This window comes from Mytilus trossulus, chromosome 4, assembly GCF_036588685.1.
Source record: "Mytilus trossulus isolate FHL-02 chromosome 4, PNRI_Mtr1.1.1.hap1, whole genome shotgun sequence".
NCBI classification, from domain to species: domain Eukaryota; kingdom Metazoa; phylum Mollusca; class Bivalvia; order Mytilida; family Mytilidae; genus Mytilus; species Mytilus trossulus.
In genome coordinates this window covers 33444941-33469745 of record NC_086376.1, presented here as the reverse complement: position 1 = coordinate 33469745, position 24805 = coordinate 33444941, and the positions used below count along the sequence as shown (strand labels likewise).

At 30.1% G+C, this 24805-nt stretch overlaps 1 protein-coding gene across 7 annotated transcripts in view; it reads left to right on the top strand.

The window, feature by feature from the left end:
* Window positions 1-24586, top strand: part of LOC134715154 (FERM domain-containing protein 5-like) — a 47706-nt gene extending 23120 nt beyond the window's left edge. For 2 of the 7 annotated variants that reach the window (XM_063577112.1, XM_063577109.1), the window contains 12 exons: window positions 3967-4087; window positions 5232-5319; window positions 5993-6081; window positions 7947-8010; window positions 9060-9086; window positions 10833-10871; window positions 13467-13555; window positions 14000-14077; window positions 15193-15261; window positions 16390-16484; window positions 17907-17930; window positions 20933-24586. In XM_063577112.1, coding sequence (XP_063433182.1) covers window positions 3967-4087; window positions 5232-5319; window positions 5993-6081; window positions 7947-8010; window positions 9060-9086; window positions 10833-10871; window positions 13467-13555; window positions 14000-14077; window positions 15193-15261; window positions 16390-16484; window positions 17907-17930; window positions 20933-21678 — 1529 coding nt within the window. In that variant the 3' untranslated portion in view covers window positions 21679-24586. Of the gene's footprint in view, window positions 1-3966; window positions 4088-5231; window positions 5320-5992; window positions 6082-7946; window positions 8011-9059; window positions 9087-10832; window positions 10872-11706; window positions 11731-13466; window positions 13556-13999; window positions 14078-15192; window positions 15262-16389; window positions 16485-17906; window positions 17931-20932 lie in introns of all 7 variants that reach the window. The other 5 variants (XM_063577115.1, XM_063577113.1, XM_063577110.1 and 2 more) reach the window with 4 other exon arrangements.
* Window positions 24587-24805: the final 219 nt, after the last annotated feature.

The following is a 24805-nucleotide window of genomic DNA, read 5'->3' as shown; positions in this document are numbered from 1 at the left end:
AAAAAAAGTTGATCAGTAAAATTATTATTCATTCACTTCTCAAGTTTGTATGTGTTTATGATTTAAAAAGGGAATCAAACACACATGCAGCATGTATTCTACCAGTATTTCCTCATGACACAAAATCTCAACACATGCCACTCTTGACAAAACTCTAAGCCAAAGATCAGAACTTTACTGTTCATCATCTTAAAAGATACGGGTTTGCCTTCAAAACATTAGGTAACTATATCACAATTATTTTAAACTTGAGGGTGTAAAGATGTAGGTTAAAATCAATCATTATTATAAGTTAATCAAATCAGTGGCGTAGCTGGGTCATTTTTACGTGTACGCCCGAACCTTAGCGAGGGATAAGTGGGGTCCCAACCGCTCAATGATAAAGCAGCTGCTGGTAGTGGGTTCGAAAGGGACGAAGCCCCAGAAAACTATCGAGAATGAGATACCGTAATGATTCATGACAGTAAAAAATCATTGATAGCAACATACTTTTGAATCTAAATGGTTTATTTGTTTTTGGTTAAATTTTGTAATATGTTAACTTTATAATCATCGTGTTAACCTGGAAGCTAACCTAATGGTCATTGGTTTTAGAGAAAACGTCCAAACCAATATTACTTTTAAATAAGTTTAAAGGGTGCAGTGAGTGAGCATACAATCGACAAAAGCACCGTTTAATGAACACGGAAATAAATTTAAGAGGTGCAATATGAAAAAATTATGGAACACCTAGGATTTCTTCCCACAAATAGTGAATCAATATATCGTTCCTTTAAAGAGATTTAAAAAAAAATCTTAAATTTTCTTTTGATATTTTTTCTTGATCTGGAATATTTCACGAAAATCTATGAAGGTTTATAAATTGAGCATGTAAAACAATTACTTGCGTAAGGAAGATTCCGGCTATCTGTCTATCAGAAAAGAACAGAAAATGAACGAAAACAAATGCTTTCAAAATTTTAGCTTTAGACATTAGTCATAGAAAAAGCTTCTTCGGCATTTTCATAAAAATCGATGAAGGTTCGACAAGTAGTAATGTATAATTGAGAAATAACAAAATGTAAACCCTAACTGTGACCACTTATTAATTGCAGAAAGAAATACATTTTGTCCTTAAAATGCAGGAAAATTACAGATATAATTGCATTATTATATTGCTCTGAATACTCTTTTGATCATACAGTTTCTGTCCAACTTTCGTAAAATTTCACGGAGAGTCATTCAAAAGACTTTATCCACCTTCGGAACCTAAATATTGAGGCCGCTTTTGGGACATAAATGACTGGCTCGACAAAAATACAAACAGCATATTGAATCTGAGCAAATAGTGAATTGCTTTAAATATAAGAAAAGTACGTAGAATTCATAGTAGATTCAGACTTTTACAAAGATTTGAACAAATATATTAAATGATTTATTTGAGTAAATTTACTCCCTTTTATTCAAAATTACCATCCATTGAAAAAAAAAGCATACGGTTGATTTGCTGTTGACCAGTTTTTCTTATTCTATGTCGATTATTTGCTTTGTTTTAAAAATTCAAGTGTACGCCCGGGCGTTTTGACGTAAACATAGCTACGCGCATGCAAATGCATTCAATATCATCATTCGATATTTGTTATGGTGTTCATGTGTCTATCATAACAGAATCTTTATGGTGAATAAAAAAAAAACTTTTCAGAAAACCTATTACCAGTATTACTGGATATTCATTTGCGTCAATTACATTTGACTTTTGCAGTCTTTTGTAAGTTTTGTTAGCTTTAGATTGTGAACATAATTTCACAAAAAAATCATTGACAGTTCATTGATAGAGTTTGCATTTGAAACCAGATATGACTTGACTTCATGTTGCATATCTGAACAATGTGAAACAAGAATTCTGAAAAAGTTATTACTTTTCATATTAAGACTTCTTTTATCCTTTCAATCTAACCATAATTGGTGAGACGCATTCAATGAAAGTTTTAAAGAACATATACAAATGTTTTAATGAGTATTCACAAGATTTAATATCTTCTAATACATTTACATTTACTTAATATCTTATAATACATTTACATTAAGCCTTGGAAGGTTTTTGATATTTTGTGGTAATTGAAAGATAATAAAGCAAATTAATGCTTCAATAAATCATTGGTATTTATTCTTATATACATTTAAAAATAAATATTTTTGTTGAAATTTAAAATCAATATGCCAGTAATTACTAAAATAAACATTTATTTACTAAATGAAAGTCCTTTCCAAATTCATGCTTTTAGAATTAATTTATTTGATTGTCGTTTAAAATGTTCTGATCATGCTTGTTCACCTGTTTAAATCGTGATTAAAGCTTGTTATGTATAGGCAGATGTGTAAATAAAGATGTTCTTCCTTCCATAGTAGGGATAAATACCATGTATAAATAAAACATGAGTTAAGTTAGGTCTATTAGCAGGTAAATAAATGTAGAAAATTGATTGTTTAACGCAATGAGGTCCACATTGTTGACATTGATCTAAGAAATAGCCATTTACAGTAGTCACATTTCAATCTGTGACAGTTCAGGCATAATTGAAGTAATGGCTCCTTCAATTTTCTTCTGTGAAAGTCATTACAAACACATGCAGAATGTGTAGTATGTTATGTAACATTATTTCACTGCAGGATAATTTGGTGTTCTTGGTTTTGAACAGATTGAATAACAGGCATGACACAGTAACATCTTTCAGAATCCCAGGTTAACAATAAAAAGGTGCCCCCTACCCTTATAGGCAAAAGGCTTTCTTAGGGTGATGTATGGTCTACACTGATAGAATGAACGTTGAAAGTTGTAACAATTTGTTTTTAAACAGTCCTCAAATTGATTGGCTTTAATATAGGGATGCCTCCGGCAGTTCTGCTTGTAGTTCAAATTTTTGTTCAAATGTAATAGTTAAGTATAGGTATCTGGCTGGTATGATATCATAATTAAAAGTTCTGAACATTAATGGTCCATTGTATTTCCAGACTGCTGTATTTTGTAAAGTTTTCAAATGGGGGGGGGGGGGGGGGGGGCTGATTAAGATCAGTTGCAAAGCAAGGGACTGACTTTTTCCTTGAAATCATTACTCTAATGGCCTGAAAATGCTTATTACCTGAATCTAAAAAAACAAACATTTTTATATTAGTAATGCCTTGTTTTTGAAGTCAATTGCAATTCAGTTCTATAAATAGATATGGATCAATTATAATTGTGTATTTCATTTCAAACAGTTTTGTATTGATATTCTGTCTCTGGAGAAATACAAATGATTGCTTTATTGGTTATCATCCTTTGTGGCTTCTATTGGCTTTATATGGCTCAATACAAGTGTTGTAGAAACAGTAGATGTTTATTATAGCTGTAAAATTGTAATAATTACTAACAATGTAAAATTGGCCATCTTTTGAGGAAAGTAATTTGTAAATGTAACGAGAAAATGTACTTGTTAATCAAGGGGTATATAGATCATTTAGTACAATGTTTATTGATTTTAATAAGTTAATTTTAAAGCATTGATAGGCTAAAAGTTGATTTCCAGGGTAAAGTGTGCACTTATTAACTTGAGGAAAGGGAATAGTTTTAACACTTTCACCCCTGAATTATTTTTTTTGAGGGATTTTGTGGCCGGAGTTTATTCCCCTGAGCTGATTCCCTGACCAGGTTTTATTTTGCAAAGTTCTATCAGAAAAAATGTAATTGTGAAAATCATCAAATTCTAGAAAACGACAGTAAGCTGACTGTTCTTACGCCATGTGGTGAAAGAAAAGTTTGTTCTTCCTGTTGGGTTAATGTCATTTTGTTGATTGACTGCAATTTGAAACCAAATTATTCTATTTTCCTGTTGAAAATTTACGTACAGATTTTTTTCTATCTCGGTATGAGATGTAGACATTTTTACCTGTTTTGTTTTTGCAAATGGTGACATGACTTATAATATGATTTCTATTTTCTTTTATCAGCTGAAGTTGGAGATTATGATCCCCAGGACCATCCACAAGGATATGTTACAGAGTTTAAAATGTTACCTAAACAGAACTCAAGACAAGAAGAACAGATTATGGAACTACATAAAACACTTAGGTAAACAACGCTCTAATGACAAGTGTCAAACCATTCAAATGGAAATCCAATGGTCTAACAAATGCAAATGGTTTAAATGTTTTAACAGGCACCAACCTTTACCCTAACCTGAAACAGTAGTATAACATTACAATATAGAAAGACACACTATAAGATATGAATTGAAATAGCTTAACTCAATCAAAAAGAAAATTTTAACAAAATGAGGTAACATACACTGAATGAATGAGTTTGGTCTTTGTCATAATATAAATATGATATGTAAAACATGTCAAAAGGCAACTATAACCTAGGATTGTTAAAAAAAAGGTTCTTTATGGAACTTATCAAAAACTTAAAAATTATAGTAAGGTTCTTTATATGGCACTTCCTAAATCATGGTTGGAAGTCTTAGGTACAGTGTTACAGCAAGGTTTTTTTTGGAATTTGTTAAAATAACAAGGTTAATTGATTTGAGGATTTTCATGGAATTTTGTGTAGTACCTGGGTATATAATTAATATTGTCATGATTGTAACACGGTCACTTTTTTAACTTCATGAAACTTTGAGGTAAAGTATGACAAGACTTCTGCATACTTTGAGATAATATCACAAAAGATATTAAGAAAGTTGTTGAATAACACAAGGAGTTCTTGTGGAATTCATTATTGAGATAGTACTTGACTACTTGATGAAATGAAAACATCAAAGGCTTGTTATGTGCAGTCCTTGCAAAATGTATTTATGATAGCTGTAAGAGCTTTTTGGTAGGGCAAGTTCAATGTCATACTTAAAAAATCACAAACCAGTGACAATGTGTCTCCAGCCTGATCTTATAACTTGAATCCTATCAGGTTCTTCAATTATTACACATCAAACCTGTCAGACAGCTTAAAAGGGACAACCTTTAGCGTTTTGCAATAAATATGGTTACTTAGAAAATATAATTTTCTAACATGTCCAAAAAATTGCATATTTGTCGCTACACTCTTCTGGAAGAAGATCCCACTTTGACCTTTTAAAATAATATCATCAGCATTGTCATGTTTATATTCTGATACCTATCATATTTTGAAAAGCTTACAGATGTTTTAAATGATCAGGAATGACCTTAACCTATCTTTCATATTATTTAGCTTATCAAATATATATCTATATTTCCAGTGGACAAGTTCCAGCAGAGGCAGAGTCTAACTTCCTGAAGAAAGCTTCCACTCTGGATACATATGGTGTAGATCCACATCAAGTTAAGGTACTAAACTGGCTGAGGCCAAAATCTGTAATAGACTGAAAACAAGAACATCGGTACAGTTTTCCCCCCACTGTAGTATCTGTATGTCTGTACATCCCAAATTGGTTTTATTTCTCTAGACTAAGTTAGCCTGAACCAAATGTTATAAAACTTATACAGAATGCTTATTACCACAAAATACAAGTTTGAATATTTAGAGTGTCACTTTTATTATTACAAATGAAAATATTGCTGATTTTTTCATTTCCTTTCTCTAATTTAAGTTTACCTCAACCAAATTTTGTGAAACTTATACACAACACTTATCACCATAAAACTCAGATCAAGTACACATTTGGGTAGCATCACTTTTACTGTTCTTCAGTTATGCCGTTATAACTTTATATGATATGCCAATATACATCATATGTGTCCCATGGACTCATTCACCATTTACTCTTTTATTAATTTCACAGTCACAGCTCATAATGAGAGTTAACTATTTAAAATTTATCTCTGATATATGGGCATTTTTATTGCAATGCATGTACCATTTTAATTTAACAGAAATTAAGGGAACACAAATTAAAAAAGAATCACCATTAGAATTTAATATTTGATTGATTTGCTTGAATAATACTCATTGGAAAAAATCCCAAAATATGTTACATTCAGATCATGTTATTTTTTTCAGGATCAGAAGGGGACATCACTCTATCTTGGTGTCACACACCAAGGTATCATGACATTCCATGGCAGTAGACGTACACAGTTGTATAAATGGTAGGAAAAACATTTTATTGACATTTAGAAAATATTATACAACCAGGTATTCTGCTTTTCTGGCCACATATAAAGAAGATGTGGTATGATTGTCAATGAAACAACTCTCCACAAGAGACTAAATGACACAGAAATCAACAACTATAGTTCACCGTATGGCCTTCAACAATGAGCAAACCCCAAACAGCATAGTCAGCTATAAAAAGTCCCAAATTGACAAATGTAAAACAATTCAAACATGAAAACTAATGGCCTAATTTATGTACAAAATTTGAACGGAAAACAAATACAGAATCTGTAATTGAAAGAAAATATGTAGTATTGCTTGGAGATGAACTAACATATGTTCTCTAAATGATTCAACATTTGAAAATCAATGATGATTAATAAATGCTGTGCTAAGGAAAAAGGAGGCTGATCTACTTGAAATTACTGATATCTGATTCACATATTTGTTGTGCTATAAACTGGAGTCAATATTTCGTGATAAAATGTAATTTGTAACTTAAATAATGAATTTGGTAAAGTAATTGTAAATGATTGAAAGAAATTATTCTTAAGTTGCATGTTTATTTACAGTAATTGTTATTGTAATTTAATTATTTAATTTAAAAGTCTTTGTTGCTGAATTTGTTTGAAACTGTTAATATGGTAACTTGATTATTAAGTCACCAAAACGGAGTTTTTGGCGACTTATTGTTTTTGTATCGTTTCTTATTATTATTATTCTTATTCTTCTCTTTCTGACCCCTTAAACTGTCGTACCATTTTCTTTAAAGCATTAGGGGATGGAAACTTGATATTTATTCTGGGTATAGGTCTGCATCATGGGGGTTGCAGAACCCAATGTCCATGATACCAGGGTGTCATCTTGGCATAATTAGGGGGGCTCAAAGATGGGTGGGGTCAATTTTTTTTTGCATTTCATCAATTTTCTGCTGTAAATAGAGTAGATGGTATTATATTTTCTTTTATGAATATTTAGAGACACATGTCAGCTTCAACTTGGAACTAATTTTATTTCAGTAGGGGGTCTCCTTGGCATAATTTTAGGGGGGTGAATTTTTATGGAACATTCCAGAACATCAATGTCAAATTAGTTTTAGAGACATTAAATGGTACGTGATTGTATATAATTATGGAGGGAACACATTACAGTTGGGGTTGGACTTTGGAATATTCAAAATGGCCGCCGTTACCATGGAAACAGCAAAAATATGAAAAACTTCAAAATGCTTCAAAATTATTGAAACTTATAGTAAATGTTGCCTAATGTATGTAGACTAAACTTTTGAGTTTGGAATTTTCAAAATGGCCGTCGTTGCCATGGAAACAGCAAAAATGTCCAAAAATTTCAAAATGCTTCAAAATTGATGAAACTTAAAACAAATGTTGCCTACCATATGTGGACATTACTTTTGACTTCAAAATTTCCAAAATGGCCGCCGTAACCATGGAATCGGCAAAAATGTTAAAATATCAAAATCAATTCGATTTAATGAAACTTTACACATAGGTAATTTGGCATCATTGATACCGCAGAACAAACGATTTGGGGTCCGTTTTGGTGACTTTTGTGTTAGCATCCTAACACAGGATTACTTGTTTTATTTGAAATTGTGAAAAACTACAATATTTGACAGTATTAATGTAGGAACTCACAAAATTTGAAGACATCAAATAATGGCATTATTTTTTGTACAAATGAATTGCATGAAACTGGTCTTTCCTTTTCATTTATTTTAAAATTAATTATGCATCTCTGCTATTTGTCCTTGGATGGGCATACTTTTTTGTGAAGATCTCACTATCTTAAATTAATGTAACAACATAGTTTATCATTATTCTTTTTTCAAATATTACAGGCCACAGATAAAGAGGATTATTTTTGAAGGAAAGATGTTTATTTTACATGTCAGTACTACTGAGGTGAGTGATTGTAAATCAAACTTACAAATGGACAGCTAGTTGTAGGCTACATGCTCAAACACAAGCTTTGATCCCTTGATCATATAATTCTTTACATATAAGATTCCATCAAAAGCTAAAATTTAGAGAACTATTGCATACTTTTTTGAGAGTTATTGACTTGTGAAAGAAAACAACATCTTGATAGTTGAGATGCTTTCAATTCTAAGATGCCTATAGATATGTGACAATAGCATTACACAACATTATAGTGTGTGTGAAAGCCTGGGAAACAATTACATAAATTACATTCCTTTTATATTCACGACACATTTTTTGTTCACAATTTTTTCATGTTATATAAATGCACTAGTTTAACAAGTGAAAGTACTTTTATTGGTGAGGTACCAATTTTTGTGGTTTTCGTGGATGACTTTATCCACGAATTTAAGTGGAGGCATACATTTGCCTTTCCCATAAATAAATGCACTATTATATTGGCATAAAAGAACGGAGTAAACTAAATTAGTGACATGCTTAAACTATTTACAATAACTTTTCAGATGATTATTTTCAAACAAACACGTTTTCAAGCTTAAGAATATTTTGCAATTGAAGTTATCTTCATATAGAAATATCAGTAAACTTCAAAAACAAATAGACCTGAACATAAACTGTAGAAAACATGGAAAGATATGGCGAAAAGGAGCACCACACTCTAAATGATAATTTACTCATATGTATTAAATGTATAAAAAAAATGGGCTTATACCACATTTTATCATCGTTTGTTTACGTTTCCTTCTGGTGATTTACGGTTTCACAAGCGTTTATGTTCTCATAAAATGCTTATATTCTTACATAATCGTTCTATAACGTCAGGTACATCATTTATAAAAAAGCATATGACGTGGGAGTACGAATGAAACTGCCCTGGTAATATACTCATATTTTACCACGGGTGTGTACTCAAAGCCTTTGAAGGACATAGTGTTAGAATATATATTATACAGCTGACCTGTAATTGTGTTTCTTCTTTGTCTGTATTGTTATGATTTTATATTTTTAAGGATGAAGATCAAGATAAATCAAAGAAGGTGAATGTTTGTTTTAATATCTCTTTACTAATGGCTTTGTCTATAATTTACTGCTATAGACTCTCTCAGATAGTCCTGGATTATTTATTTAAAATATTTATTAGGAAACTTTGTATAAAACACATATAGTAGTGGTATAGACTCAAAACTCTGTCAGATATGAATTTTGTTTTGCTGACAAAGATATTTAATTACTAGGTCTAATTTCACATTTTCTCATTTTGAATTTATAGTGGAGAAATTAATATTGATAAATGTGTAGATGGTAAAAATTTGTTATTCATTGTCAGTTTATAGTCGGAAATACTTATTGCCGGACTAAAACTACATTTGAAAGTGGGTACACCCTGTTAAAAAGAGAAACAGACTGTTATAAGATATCATACATATATGATCTTTGAAATGTAATGCAGTACAAACATTATTGATTTTTTTTAAATTGAACATAAGTTGTACTTAATATAAAACAAAAACAAAAGTCAAGTTTTTTTTCTTAATTTATATGTGCCTCATAGCCAAAAGAAATCAAGTTGACTGCTTTTAATATAAGGAATATAAAAATGTTAATGAGAAGTTAATAGTAAAAAAAGATATGATGTGTATAGAAGACATCATTTAGGTTGTTGTAAGGTCCTGTTCATCTCCAGCATATTGCTGATAAAAAAAGATATTTTGTATTCACTGACCAAGTACTATTCACAGGAACATAGTGAGGCAAGTTTGAAATGTTTTGTTTTTAACAATTTTCTCAGATGCATGAAATGGGCAATTAACTAGGCCCAAATAATGCTAGTTACCGTTGTAATGAGGGAAGGGTGCATCTAACTGATCAACCGTAGCAGGCTTATAATATAACCCTGCTTAGATAAGCATTTGAACTTGAAACAGCATGGAAAAAAATCCTTGTTGGAATATTAACATAATTGTATGTTTTTTATTTATGTTAAAAAGAAAGATTTTTTTATTATTTTAATTTGCTTTAGTTGTTGATGTTATAATAGAACTATTTTTTTCTATGAAGGTTTATATATTTTCTTTCATATCATAAGTTTCCTGAGTTGGCATTTATACAAAAAAGATTGTATTATTGCTATTTTCTGAAATTTGGTCTTGTGATGGTATTTAATGCCATGGTATTTTAGTGTTTTGTGCGTTTCTCTCAGTTATGTAGAAAAAGAAAATAAGCCTAATCCATTAAAGTTTGTGAAAAGGCCAATTAAAGGGGAAACACTAAAATAAGCAATATAGTATATGTTTTGCTGTTTTGGGGATATTCATCTTTTTCTTTTGCAAACAGTCGTACAGTATTACCACATAAATTTCTATATTTTCATTATGCTAACAAAACAGACTAAGTGTCAACTATTTTAAATTTATGCCTGATACGGTGCCCTTAATTGTAATTCAGTTTACTTTTTCTTCCTTCATAATCTCCTATGACTAGGCTGTATATTTGATAAATAGAATGCTTACCTTAATTGAATTTTCCATATTGGCCCTTATTTGATCCTTAAACTGATATTGGATCTCAGCATAAAGACCTGTCAGATATTGGAGCCAAGGAAATCAGTGCTGACACAGAAAATATACCAATAATCTATAATTATTTAACCGCGTGGCCTTGCTCAGTCCTGTAAAACAAAGATATTACTTTATATATTAATATTAAAATATAGCAATATATAAACCTTCTGTTTGAGAATGTAACTGTTGTTTGTACTAACACTTTAATGTATTTATTTGTAGCTAACTACTAACGCCTATCTCTGTACAGGGCCAACAGAAGTAAATTAGAATTTTGTCACCAATGGATTTTCTTGCATGTCTACCTTTGGTACCTCTCCTATGGGTTATTTTATATTACTAGGTTACCCTGTGGTTTATTTTGTAAAAAGAGTGGATCATAATGCTGATTTTTGTGGTGGTTTAATTGCTTTACTCTAGAAAAAATGTTTTTAGTTTATCTTGCCTAAAAATATGTGATAGTTACTGATGTATTTTGTTAAATCTCACTGTGTACATAAAAGGTTTCATAAAATAAAAACTAAACAGTTCCATCAATCTAGTTAATCCTAAACTCATCAGTTTATTTTCAGCATTTTTTTCCTAATTTTTGTAGACTGGTGTCTTTTTATCCACATTATGGAAAATCAAAAACTGCTTTCCATTCATAACAGAAATATATAAATTTTGTTTTTCCAAATTTTATACAGTTCATAAATTACTTTTTACCATATTCCCCTTTTCATTATAGAGATCATAAATTATTTTTTCCACACATTATGGAAATTCATTTTTTATGTTTTTGATACATTATGTAAAATCATAAAACATGTTTTTTCATTTGATCCATCCATTAATGTGTCATATCTCTCACTGAATATATAATTGAAAAAGAAGATATGCAAATTTAAAAAAAAACAAAAAACTTTTTATTGTTTGAGCTTATGATAGAAAAAAATGCATGCAGTGGTCATGGACCCAACCAGCAGACTAATCCTACTCTGTAGAAATTGTAGATTTATTTTACTGTCATTCATATTTTTGTTGCTGATAATTTTAACAGGTTTACATTCTTTTTTCTAAAAAGTAATTAATTATATAACCTTTGTGTTGATAGAGTTACAGTTTGGGCAGAAAAACGGTAATTTTTGCTACAATGTACATGATAGCTTTCGTATAACCTCTTTGGCTTAATATAGTCTATAATTCCATGTATACATTCATGCACATGTTACAAGTATCAGTTAAATATTATGAATATTGAGCCTCTGGATGATCACTGTTGTATGGAACAACACATTTCAAATCAAAAGTTTGGCATTTTATATTACATCATTATGGACAAACATTAGGTTTCTAAAACTGGAAAAATTCTGTCTTTTTTCCATTTGTTGACTTTCTTTTTTGTGAACTTTTTATCATTTTCTTTTTTATGTGCAATTCCTAGGGGAATATTTCTTCCCTTTTATAGTTATTCATTCAGGCACACATTTGCATGACATTTTACTTTGAAAGCAAACAATTAGAAGTTCTTTGCTAAGCTTTCATTTAGCATCTTACTAGAAATCAACTTTTAGCTGGTCTATTTGCACTTGAAAAAAGACTGAATAGTTTGAGATACTGCACAATAAAGCAGACTTACAAAAAAAATAAAAAAAAAATAACACAGGCAAGTTCCGAATTACTAGGAATCAGATGAGAAATAAATGAGATATATAGTGTTCATTGCAAAAAACAAAAACTAAAATCTAAATTATCATACAGTATTCTAATAAACAACTCACAAAATATAAAATTGTGATTATGATACAGTTGCCAGCCAAGCAATACAAGTAAACAACACACAAGATCTTCAACCAATCATTACAAGCTCACAAAAAATATAATCTTTATAACCATACAGACTTCAACAATTACTAAATACCTGTGATATGATAGACTATTTAAAATGTCCCTGAGTCCACATAACTTGAGTTCCATGATTTAATCATAATGTCAGTACAAAATTCTAAATGTACAAATAATTAAAAGAGCAGGCCCGTAGCCAGGAATTTCAAAAGGGGGGTTTGTTGGACTCACAAATTCGACTTTAACAGTCACACTTCGAACAGAACATTGACTTTAACAGTGCTTATTTGTTTTCAAGGGGGGTTTTGTCCGAACCCCCCTGGCTACGGGTATGAAGAGAGTCAAACTCTTGTCTTAATCTGAAACATTGCTATTCAAATTTAAGTCTGAGTTTGTTCAAGTTCTGAAAAAATAGAGTTTATAGAAAGCTTGAAGCTGAACAGTTCATTCATCAATAGTATAGTCACATGGTCTATTAGCTTATTTATATTTGTAATTGATAAATGCTATCTAAATACAAAGTTCATGAAGCTTATAGTTAGCCAAAGCATGAGGCAACAGGGTGATATGATGGCTCATTCACCTCATCATTGCATACTTAATAAAAGTCAAATATAATTATATTATTAAGAGCATATAACTTATTGGAAATAAATAACTGATTTGTTGAAGTCTGCAGAGTTAATTTATTCACAGTTATTGTTCGATATAGATGATCTGTTAGCTTTTATTATTTTGTATTAAAATATTGTGGACAAATGAAATATTTTATTCATAAATATAGACGGAGTCAAACAACTGCAGTTTTTTTTGGGGTTTTATTTGTTTTTTATTCTAAGATTTTGTCAGATTGAATGTGACTGTGTTTAATTATTTCAACAGCATATGTTTTCATTTTTTTTTTTTTTGACGTTTTTTTATTTATTGTTTTAGAAATGATGGACACAGTTAATGAAAGTTGAGTATTTGTTTTCATATATATTGTAAAGTAACGTTTGTTATATTAATTAAATATTTCAATCTTTTCAGAAACAGGCTCCAGTGGGATACAAGTGTACCACAGCAGCTGCATGTAAATACCTGTGGAGATGTGCCGTAGAACAACAACTCTTCTTTACGTGAGTTATATAAAAAGAATACTGTGGTTTCATTTTTATTCCTTAGATACTAATTTTGGCTGATTTCTTGGTTAAAGGTGAACTGCAAAATAGAATGTTAAACAAATGACAAATTCTCAAAAGGCTTGTATGCAGATGTACGTAAAACCATGAAATTAAATATTGACAAACATATAAGTTTTCCTTGATCCATGAAGATTGTTACAAATGAAGAATAAATGAATCTACTGTAATATATAACAACAAAAAAATAGTAGTCATACCAGAAATATCAGTCACAATACCATGTTTAAAAAAACTATAAAAAGTTAGAAAGATTTTCTGACAAAAATATAAAGAAGCCACACAAATTAATGTGATTTTTCAAAATTTGTATATTACTGAAAGTGATCCCTAAAAAAAATTAGTTTATACATCTTTTTTATATAAATATTTCTTTAACAGGTTAGCTAATTCTGTTTCTCCTCCAAAAGTGAAGTCTGGTGGAAATATCTTCTCCAGAGGGTCAAAGTTTAGGTTCAGGTAAGAGAAAAGGATATTTCATTCATGCATTTTTACAAAGTCCCATGTCATTAAAATAGTGAAATGAAATAAAAGTGTATATAATGTATTTGTAATTGGGGAATTCTTGATGGAGACTATACTGTTACACGGATAGTATAGTTTTTGCTCATTCTTGAAGGCGATACAGTGCTTGTAGTTGTTTACACCTTTGTTCTTTAATTGATAGCTGTCACATTGGCACTGATACTACAGTTTTATGTTTTTGAGTTATGATAAATATATTTTGATATTAGTGTGACATGTTTATAAAATAAATTATCAGTCCCCTTTCTTTTTGATGAAATATTGTATTATTTTTATAGAGAAAAATATTTTACTATTTATATATACGGACATGTTAATAATACATGTACACCTTATCACTATTTAGTCCAATCCGGGAAAAACAGTCATTTATACAACTTCCTGTTTGGGTCAGGCCGCAGATAATAGAGGTCATCAGTAGTGAGCTGAGGGGGGGGGGGGGGGGGAACTTTAGAAAGCCATCAAGAAACTTTGATAGAGTATGATCCATTTTTTTAGAAATTAAAATTGAAGTAAAAAATATTTTGTATGAAGTATTTACAGTAGTTTAAAAAGGTTTCATTAAAAAGTATCATGCATGGTGAATTGTTTGAACAGGGTCCCAGATAGCTTCAACTAGATAAAAAAGTTGTGTTATTTTAGAACTTTTGGAATAAATAGCGATTAAGGTGTATTGAAAAAATGGTTAACAAATTGATAACAAAGCGGCCCAAGTTAACAAAAAAAGGAATCAAGAGGATACCATTGAATTTTTTTTATTAAAGTATAAGTTTACATGCTACATGATAAAAAGCTTCCAAGGTCTAGAAGCATAGACAAATGTTTGCTGCATGATAACTATATACCAAGATTAGCTAAAGCAGAATTAAATCATTACCTGTAAAATTCTAATTGTTAGTTACTAAAACTGATTGTAAATGAGTGAAAGATATGACCATGTGGTAGAATGAAGGATTGGATATTTCTTATTATCTATTTCCAAATATATATGAATTATTTGATGCATTCTTAACTTTCCATTGTTATAACATAATACTGATGTGTTTTAGTGGTCGATGTCAACAAGAAGCTTACACAGCCAGTGAAAAAATTGACAGAAGTGAACCAGATTTAGTGAGGTACACTTATTATATGTATTATTCTGTAATCTTATTGTCTATCTGGACTGTACTTTCGTTTATTAGTTAAACAAATATTTTCTTTTTGCTTTTCTCAGAGACCATTTAACATAATGACTTCATATTTTGTTAGAAGCTTTATAAATATCATAATTGTAATGTTGAGCATGAAAAAAATAAAAAAAATGCTACTGGGCAAAGAAAAATCATAAAACTGATGAACAAATAAAACAATGACTTAAGAACAGAGATGAAATAGAAAGAGATACATTTTTGCAAAATATTTCACAGATTAAAGATCGGAAGAAAAACTATCCATTGAAATAATGGGGTTAGTTGATGCCTTCATCTTATGATATCAGATGTCTCTCAATGACTACCTCAACATTCGTAAACAGCTATCCTCGATATTAGATATGCCTAAATCATGAAAAGAGTTTTCTAAACATATAACTGTATTATATTTGAAGCTTGGTCTTTATAAAAAAATAGGTTGTACTGTGACAAATTGACTGTTCTTATTGACATGTATAAAAGCTGGAAAAATTGATATTTGTAACTGTGAAATCAAGTTATACTAAGGCCATCTTAAGATACAATATAGTTACCTCATATTTTTATGCCTCACCTACGATAGTAGAGGGGCATTATGTTTTTCTGGTCTGTCAACCGTTCATTCGTCCATTCGTTCGTCCGTCTGACTGTCTGTTTGTTCGTTCGTCCGTCTGCTACACTTCAGGTCAAAGTTTTTGGTCAAGGTAGTTTTTGATGAAGTTGAAGTCCGATCAACTTAATACTTAGTATACATGTTCCCTTTGATAAGATCATTCTAATTTTAATGACAAATTAGAGAATTTATTCCAATTTCACGGTCCAGTAAACATAGAAAATGATAGTGCAAGTGGGGCATCCGTGTACTGTGGACACATTCTTGTTGATATCAATACTAATAGATATTCAATTTAAAACAATATTTTGGAGTGAAAATCACTTATAAATTTTCGAATGAAAATAGCAGCTTGTCTTAGTTAAAGACTGGTAGACCACAAACTCTACTTTCTTGAAATATATGATATTGTCCTATCAAAATCGAGGTAATAAATTAATTACAATATGTTTTATTTGTAGGACATCTTCATTACCTAATTACGCAAGAAAAGTGGATTCTCGACCAAATCTGAATAAGTTTAATACCATTGGATATGGTAATGCGATCAAAGAAGGTTTGTATATCTTATAATGTTGTCCATATCTCACAATGTATACATATTTGTGCTTTATTTGTCCTTCCACTGAGGCTTTTTCTTGCCCTTATCCTTTGCTTAAATGAAGTTAGAAAAAAAGAATTAGAACATTTTGTAGAGTTGCTTCCAAAATATTTCTATGCTGAACTCTACTTTTTGCTGACTCATTGCCAGTGAATACAATTTCCAACCATTAAACCATCAATTGATGCTCACAAATATTCAAATGCAATGCTGTATCTCTAATAATGGCCCATCGTTCCTTGCAATATTCCTGCTATTTATTCAGAAGATATTTTTTATTATGAATTATGGGTCTTTAGCTTCAAGAATCCCATTCCTTTCATCTAAAAAAAAGTTATCAAGCAAGAGAAAAAGCCTTTCCATACTATTCTTAACATGTTTTGTTTTATAATATTCAATGTCAGTTTATCAGTTTATTTTCATTTAAAAAATAATATTACAATATTGTTTGGTGTGTAACCTTTCCCAAAATACACTAAATAATAAAAACCATATCAATTTCTATATGGGAAGGTTCATTTTTATTTTTATTCATGTACACATTTTCATTTATCATCTTTTATTATTTTATCATGAATGAAAGTATTATGTTTTCTTCTCATCATATAATTTTTGTCATTTGTGAAATAAAAATTATCAGATATTATTAAAAAACAACTTTGTCTACAGTAAATACTTTTTTGTTATTCATTGAAAATTTTTGAATTGTATCAAATAAGTTAACAATAGAAATATTTAAGGACTGCAAAGTTTTGTACCCTGTCTTTAAGGGAATTTAGCAAATGTACAATTTTTTTTTTGAAGATGTGTTAAATTTATCGCAACCAGTTTGTTGTTTTCTATTAACAAGAACTTTGCTTTAATATTGTCCATAACAGCTATGATGTTTGTTTAAAATTAATTGACATGTTTAGTTTAGGCGAACACTTAATCCACAGTTTGTATGCAAACTCAGTAATCTTATATCTGACCAAATCGAGATTGATTTTTATAGGAGCTATTTGATAAATGTCTAGGAGAAGAATCACTCAGTTGATAAACTATTTTTCTTGTATATGAAGGAGAATATTATCTCTTTCTTCAGGATTAAGCTTGAGCACTATGCTATTTTCTAAATGATTTATTAAGTGAGTTCTACATCAGCAATTTAACTCAACAACTGTCAGTTTCTTAAAAGATTCCTGTAGCTATTTGAATGTTTTGGTCATTTAGAAGAAAATCAGTTTATACCCACTGGGTTTGCATTGGAACCGTAACAAAATACTTAGAATAGTCCAAATACATTTCATTCATGACTTTTTTGCATGTTTTTATCATTTGTTTATAATCCTAGCTTAGTATCTCTTTTTGCATGTTATATTTTATACACTATTGTAGATAAAACTAAGAAAAGATATCAAGGTGAGTTAAGTATGAGTGAGAAAGAAAATGTATCTTTCTCAAACAGAATATGCTAAAAAAAATGGTTTTAGGAGAAACAGTGATATGCAAATGAAATGAAAAACTTTTCTTGAAAATGTTTTATTAATACCAGTACATCAAACACTTTAAAGTAATTGATGGCCTGAGTTAAAAATATAATTGAAGTATGAATAATGTACAAAAAGTAGGTTACCTTGATCTACATTTCAACCAAAAAGTGACTCAAATTAAATTACTGGTTTACATTGAGGTTCATACCCAATAACCAAAAATCACAGTCATGATATTTTTTAAAGGACATAATTTTTTTTGAAGTAAGGTCATACAAAACTATGACTTTTTTTTACACAACAGTGCATCCATTTTATAAGTGTACAGATCACATTAAACCTGATATAATTAACGACTAAGTGACAAGCTGTTGTGTGATACTAGTTCAGTTTTTCAGCATTCTTCGTCTCAAATTCATATAAGAAAATACATTTCAATGAATAAAAAGCCATTTGCTTGAGCATATTCCAGGCGTGTAGAGGTACAACTAAATGCTGTAGTGTTTTATTTTCACCTGCACAGTGCATACCTGTCTGCTTTGACCTTTGATCTCGTTATGTAAATTTGACATTTTTTACAGTTTTAGCTAATGTATGACAGTGTAATTGGCTGACAATGTTTTATACAATGCCTTGTTAGCTACCTTAAATTTTGTTCTATTTTTTTTGCTGAGCTGAGAATCTGATTTTTGTACAATTATAAGATAAATTCATAGTTTTGATCCTGGTACTTTTGATAACTATTTGAATGGTGATTATATTTAGTTGTGCTCACCCTTTCTGCTAAAATTTGGCATACAAATACTTTTTAAATGAAGCTTGATCTCTGAACAGTACATTTAGCTTTAAAAGGAAGGATAACTCTATTATTGAATAATTATTTCAATTCATGCAAACTTAAAAGAAAGATTTTCAATGAAAAGATCATTTTGTTATAATATCAGAGCAGAATTTTACCTTTTGGTTCATTGATATGTCATTTTCATCATTCAATTTTAAAAAGAAAATGTTATGATTATTTTTTAGCAATAAATTGAAAATTTATAAATTCCTGCTTAAGTGTTTTCAATTCCAACTTAGCTTTGTATGTTTTGTGACTATTTATAGACGGGTATGCCACTGTGAGGTTGAGTAACTTATATAGAGAACCTTAATTTGATCAACATGGATATGTATGGTCAAGTTACTAAACTGAGTAGATATCTGAAATCTCAAACTTACATATTATGAGCCTTTGTCAATCAGATTATTGTCTTTAACGTCAAGTTACTTACTGGGTTATATACCTGAAATCTCAAAATACATTTTATGGGATTTTGTCAATTAGACTGAGTCTAGGTCAATTTTATCATCTACTATGGCCTCTTTGGTCAAGTTAATAGGCAGTATTTATTACAGCATCCTGGCTCAAATAAGTGAAAAACAAGGCCTTTCTTATTTTGATCATGAAGTATGTTTTGGTGAAGTAACCAAACTGTATCGAGGAGGAGGTCTCATTTGGGGGGGGGGGAGCTGATCCCGATCCCGATCCCAATTTTTACTTTGTCACATTGCCGTATCTCACTTATCATTGTGATGATAATGCTTGTAATTCCATGTTTCCCGCCCCACTTTGTTTCACATTTTCGTCCTTAATAATCTCAGGCTTACAAAAAAAGGGAATCCCTCATCTCGCTTAGACCCCAATGAGACCCACTATCAAATATTCCTTCAAATCATTGCATCATATATTGAAGGATAAAAATTTAAGGGTTAAGTGTTAATGTTATTTGGTGGCTATCCATTTGATATTTATAAAGTACACAAGTCTTTTTGTTTGTGTCTGTATATATGAGGCTTTCTTTTGCAATGTTAGAAACTAGAAAATGCAGTCCATCATTCTGCAGCTAAATGTGTACATGTCTCTTGTTTTAGTGTTATTGGAATGCATTTCTGTTGATTTATTTTGCATGAATTAAGGTTCTCTTTTTAAGACAGTATTCGCTACTTTCACAAAACTACAACTAAAATAACCGTATTATAGTTATATCTAGGTACATAGGAACTTCATGGGTAAATGATATTTTCTAAAATTTTGAAAAGTAAATTCAAATTTATAAGTTTCATATTTATTTAACAAATACATGTTTACATATATTCAAACATAAGAAGAAATAGATATTGATGTTTTAATTTATATGACATAGTTAAATGTTTTCCTTAAGAGTATCCTATGTTCTACTAATACTATTTGCACATTGTGTTGGTAGCTCTATTATAACACCAACTTATTACTAATGCATTAGGTCATTTACAGGGTATAGCTGTGTATAGCTAAAATAAAATAGTGACTAAAATATTAAAAATATGTATGCATCTACTGCATAATTTAGAATAAAGTTTGGAAAAAAGCTGTAAAAACATAAATATAAATTTGATTTATTATTTTTGTTGAGCCTGTGACATTTTTGGGGGAAAGCAAGACATACAGTTTCTACATCTCTGTGTCTAATGTTAAGATGTAGTGTGTAGTTTTAGATGTCAATTTCTTTGTCAAACCTAAATGGAACATTAAGTAACTGGGACAGTAACTAAAAAAAAAAAATAATTTTGTTTTCTTCATTTTCCAGTATATTACTGATAAATAGATTTACTCTTTCACTGACAACTGCAATTGCAGTCTCGTATACTTATTTCTACACAAATTGTGGCCTTTAACATGCCAGGGGAACCTGTTCAACCCCATTATTTAAGGTTATTATTATTTCAAGGTGCAATTGCAGTTTTTGTGGTTATGCAAGATCATTCTTGGCATACAAAATACAAGGCACAGGAAAATATTTGGTCAAATTTTAAATAGAATGAGGAAATTCCAAATAAGTTAATAAAAATAGACATGCATTAGAAAAACAGTGTACAGATTATAATTAAGATATAAATTGTCTTTTACAGAAACCCCAATTGATGTAACTCGCAAAGAAACCAAGGAGAAGAGTAGCCCTGTCACAAACCTGGCTCCCAGTCCTATTGTTGTTGCACCCATGGCTGCCTCGGAAGATAGCTCGTTAGATGAAGTCATTGAACACAACAAAGTTGTTCAGGTTGAATCTGAACCCCCTAAGAAAATGAATGGGTCTGTTCCAACTCATGTACTAGAAACAACATTTGATTCAATGCCTAACTATGAACCTGAACAAACAATTCTAGAAGATTCTATTAATAATGTGGCAGGATATGACGAGTCGTATGATACTGAAGAAGATGTGACGAAGTCTAGTTTAGAAGACCAGATTAAGGATCTAGAGGATTACATCATTAAGAAAGATAGTGAGCCACAACAGTCTAACCATGTCACCAAGCAGGAACCAGTCATGGAGGAAACAGTAGCACCAGTTAAGTCCAGTCGTAACCAGTCAGCACCGCCTGCACAGAAAGAGAATGATGTTTCACCTGTCACAGCTCAACCAGCCAATCAGGTTGTAAAAGAAAAGCCCAAGAACGGAGGCGTTGGTTGTTGTAAAATCTTATTTTTCACATTATTCTTTATTTTAGTGACACTGGCAGTTACTTTGATTGTTATCTTGAACTCAAACATAAAACACCCAATGGTGAGCGAACTTCGTAAACAATTTAAATTTATTGATCCTGTTAGAGACTATATCACTCACAAAGTTCATGCCATTTTAAAAAAGTCCTAAATGATGCAGACCTCACATATGATGGTTGCGGGAGATTTTTATACATTAATTTGTCCAGGAAGAAGGTGCCTAACATCATTGCTTAAGATTTTTTATACAAATGTGTAAACATGCAAGAACAAATATTGTCATTTTGCTTCATTGAAGAAAATAGGAGAAAAGATCTGTGTATTTTAAAGCATTTTGTCACACACATAAATATGTACTCAAACATTTTCATGTTAAAAAATTGATATTGCTTTATTCATATTTTTTAGAAGGTTACTATAGATTGTATGTGTATTAAACAAAAAAATAAATTATTATTTGAGTACTATGCTAATTTAAATGGCTTGATGATTTTATTTTTGAAAATGCTTCAACTTGAATATTGTAGGTAATTTTAACCTATATAGAAAACAAACTCAAAAGAAGCAGAATTTTTCTTGTACTAAAAAAGGGTTGTATTTTTCTGAGATTTTAGTATCGAAAAGAAATAAAGGCATTTATTGTTGTATAACTGTACTAAATGCATTTGTATTGCTAGTTTTGGAGAGAAATTTAACCATTGATTACCTCAATTAAATGGCAAGGTAGACTTTCAAATCATATGACATTACCGTATCAACCAAAACCTTACTACTGGCATTTTTAAATTGTAACTATTTGTCTTTTTAAACACTATTTTTGATAGGTAGTGGGAATTCAATTGAGATATTGAACATAGATGTGTCAAAAGATTCGTAATACATTTTATCTTTGGATTTTTATGTCTCTTGGGGAAACAAAGGTTGTAATAGATCATTAAATCCAGAAAAAAAAGGTCTCAAATTTAAAAAAAAATATTTCTACGAACAAATAGTTGAAGCACAGTTCTATGAAATAGAGTGTTAACCATGTGCAATGTGAATATACATATCATTTTATAGTATAAACTTTTACTTGCTGTACATCTAATGAGCTTGGTATTTTTTTTATATGAAATAGTGTATTTTTAATTATTTTATATTTGTTGTTGCTTTACTTTTGTTATGGTTGCAATAATGTATTTATAGAATTATGTCTATAGAGTCTATTTATAGAATTATGTCTATATAGTTGTTATCCTATGTATACATATATATCTTCTTTACTGAGGCCAAATAATTGTACCAGGAGAAATGATCAGATTGTTCATTTAATTTTATATTCTATATGTTGGTATCTTTTGACTACTCGTTTACATTTTCTTTAGACTTTCAAAATTTTTGAGTACTTCCTCAAACTACAATACTTTAAATAAAATAGATAGGCTAAGGGTAAAATTAACAAAACATTTCATGGTGCTGACTAAACAACCAGATATATATGCTTTAAGTGGTTAGGGGAGACAACTCAGTCAATTTGTTTAATTTTACATTGTTGACTTGTATGCTTTATTGCACTTAATTATACAGTGTTATTAATTTTTCGTTAATTTCAAAATTAGACGACTATGCTCTTGCGAAATCAATATCTAAATAATATAAGGATGATGTTATTCCAAGAATTTATATTCATTAATTAATATAAAATGCAAAATGTTTTTTTTTAAATTTTATTTATTTGCATGCATGCTTATTATCCTATTAAATTAGAATTTGTCATATGCAGAAACCTTTTAGTTTAATAACTTATCTATATAAAGTATGTGGCAGAAAACCTGTAACTTAGGACTGGAATTTTGATATTTATTGAAATTTTATTTAGTGTTAAATGGAAAGTAAAGGATTGGTATTAATGAAAGAAAATTAAGGTCTTCGTGATTTAAGTTGGCATTATGGATTATTTTATTCAAATCTAAAAGTATAAAGAGCGTGATGAGGTAGAATCCCCTTTATAATGTAAATTTTGATATGTACATCACATGCACCTGTAAGATAAGTTTTCCCTATTGGGTCCCAAATGTGATCTGTATGTCAGGCAACAAGACTTTTGAGGTGATGAAGGGATGATGCAGTTGGCAGTCATACTGAGGATTTGGCTTAGCTCAAGACTTTAATATTGGATACCACCACAATTTGGATCTAATGCCAGTCTTTGCTAAGACTTAGCCAGAATCCTAAAAATTGGGTATCAAAACAATATTGATCAGATGTTGGCATTATACATGTACTAAAATCTACATATTGGAAACTATATCCAAAGTTTGTCAGATAGAAGTTTACCTCAATCAACTTTTATATGTACATCCTTGTAACCTATTGGTTGTTTGTGGACAGATGGCCTAAGTCAGATTGTGTCTACTTGATGAGTTGTCAGCTTTGATAAAGTTAAAAGATAAGAATGTTGTCAGTTTTAATAGAGGTTAGGATTTGGGGAATTCATTAACTTCTCTGCATCTGATTTCATTGTTTTGTCATTTGGTAAAAGTTAATATAGTAAATATTGTTGCAGAACTTTTTATTCAAGAGTTTCTGGCTAAAGTTACTATACTTTTTGTATCCGAAAAGTTGAAAAGACCTTATTGGAGTAGAACTATTCATGACAGAAGACCTTTTTTTAGGCAGTAATGTATTTTGTTACTTTTCTGTCTGTACATTATATAGATAACTTACATTTTCTAAGCACCTTGTGTGATAGGTCTACTGTTTCTGTAACAAGTCATCATTGTTTCGCTTGAAGAAAAAAACAGGGATGATTTGCGGTAGAAAATTTGAATATTATTTTCGTACAATATATTTTATCTTCATTTTGTTGCAGTGTGGATTTATCCTGCTTCAACTGTTTTGAATTTTCCTTATTGCTACTCATTTTCTTATACATTGAGTTCATATTCAGTTTTTGATTTTGAGATTTACAATGAGGAATTAATATGTTCATAATTCCATTTGTTTGATTCCAAAAAAAGGATCTAAATAAACAGAAAGTAGAAATGAGGATAAAATGTAAACAATAAAACAAAAGAATGTCAATATTCAATAAATCAGTAGATCTCTCTTTGGCAGGCATTTTACCAAAATACCTTGATTGACCTGTTTTGCAGAACATTTTGTTTGAAAAAAATTGAAACAGAAGCTACAGTTTTATATGAAATTGTTAAATGTTATATAAAAGGCCCTTTGAAAGAAAAATGTTCCTGTGTGGAAAAAAATAAAAAAATAAAAAAAATAATTATGAAAAAAAATGA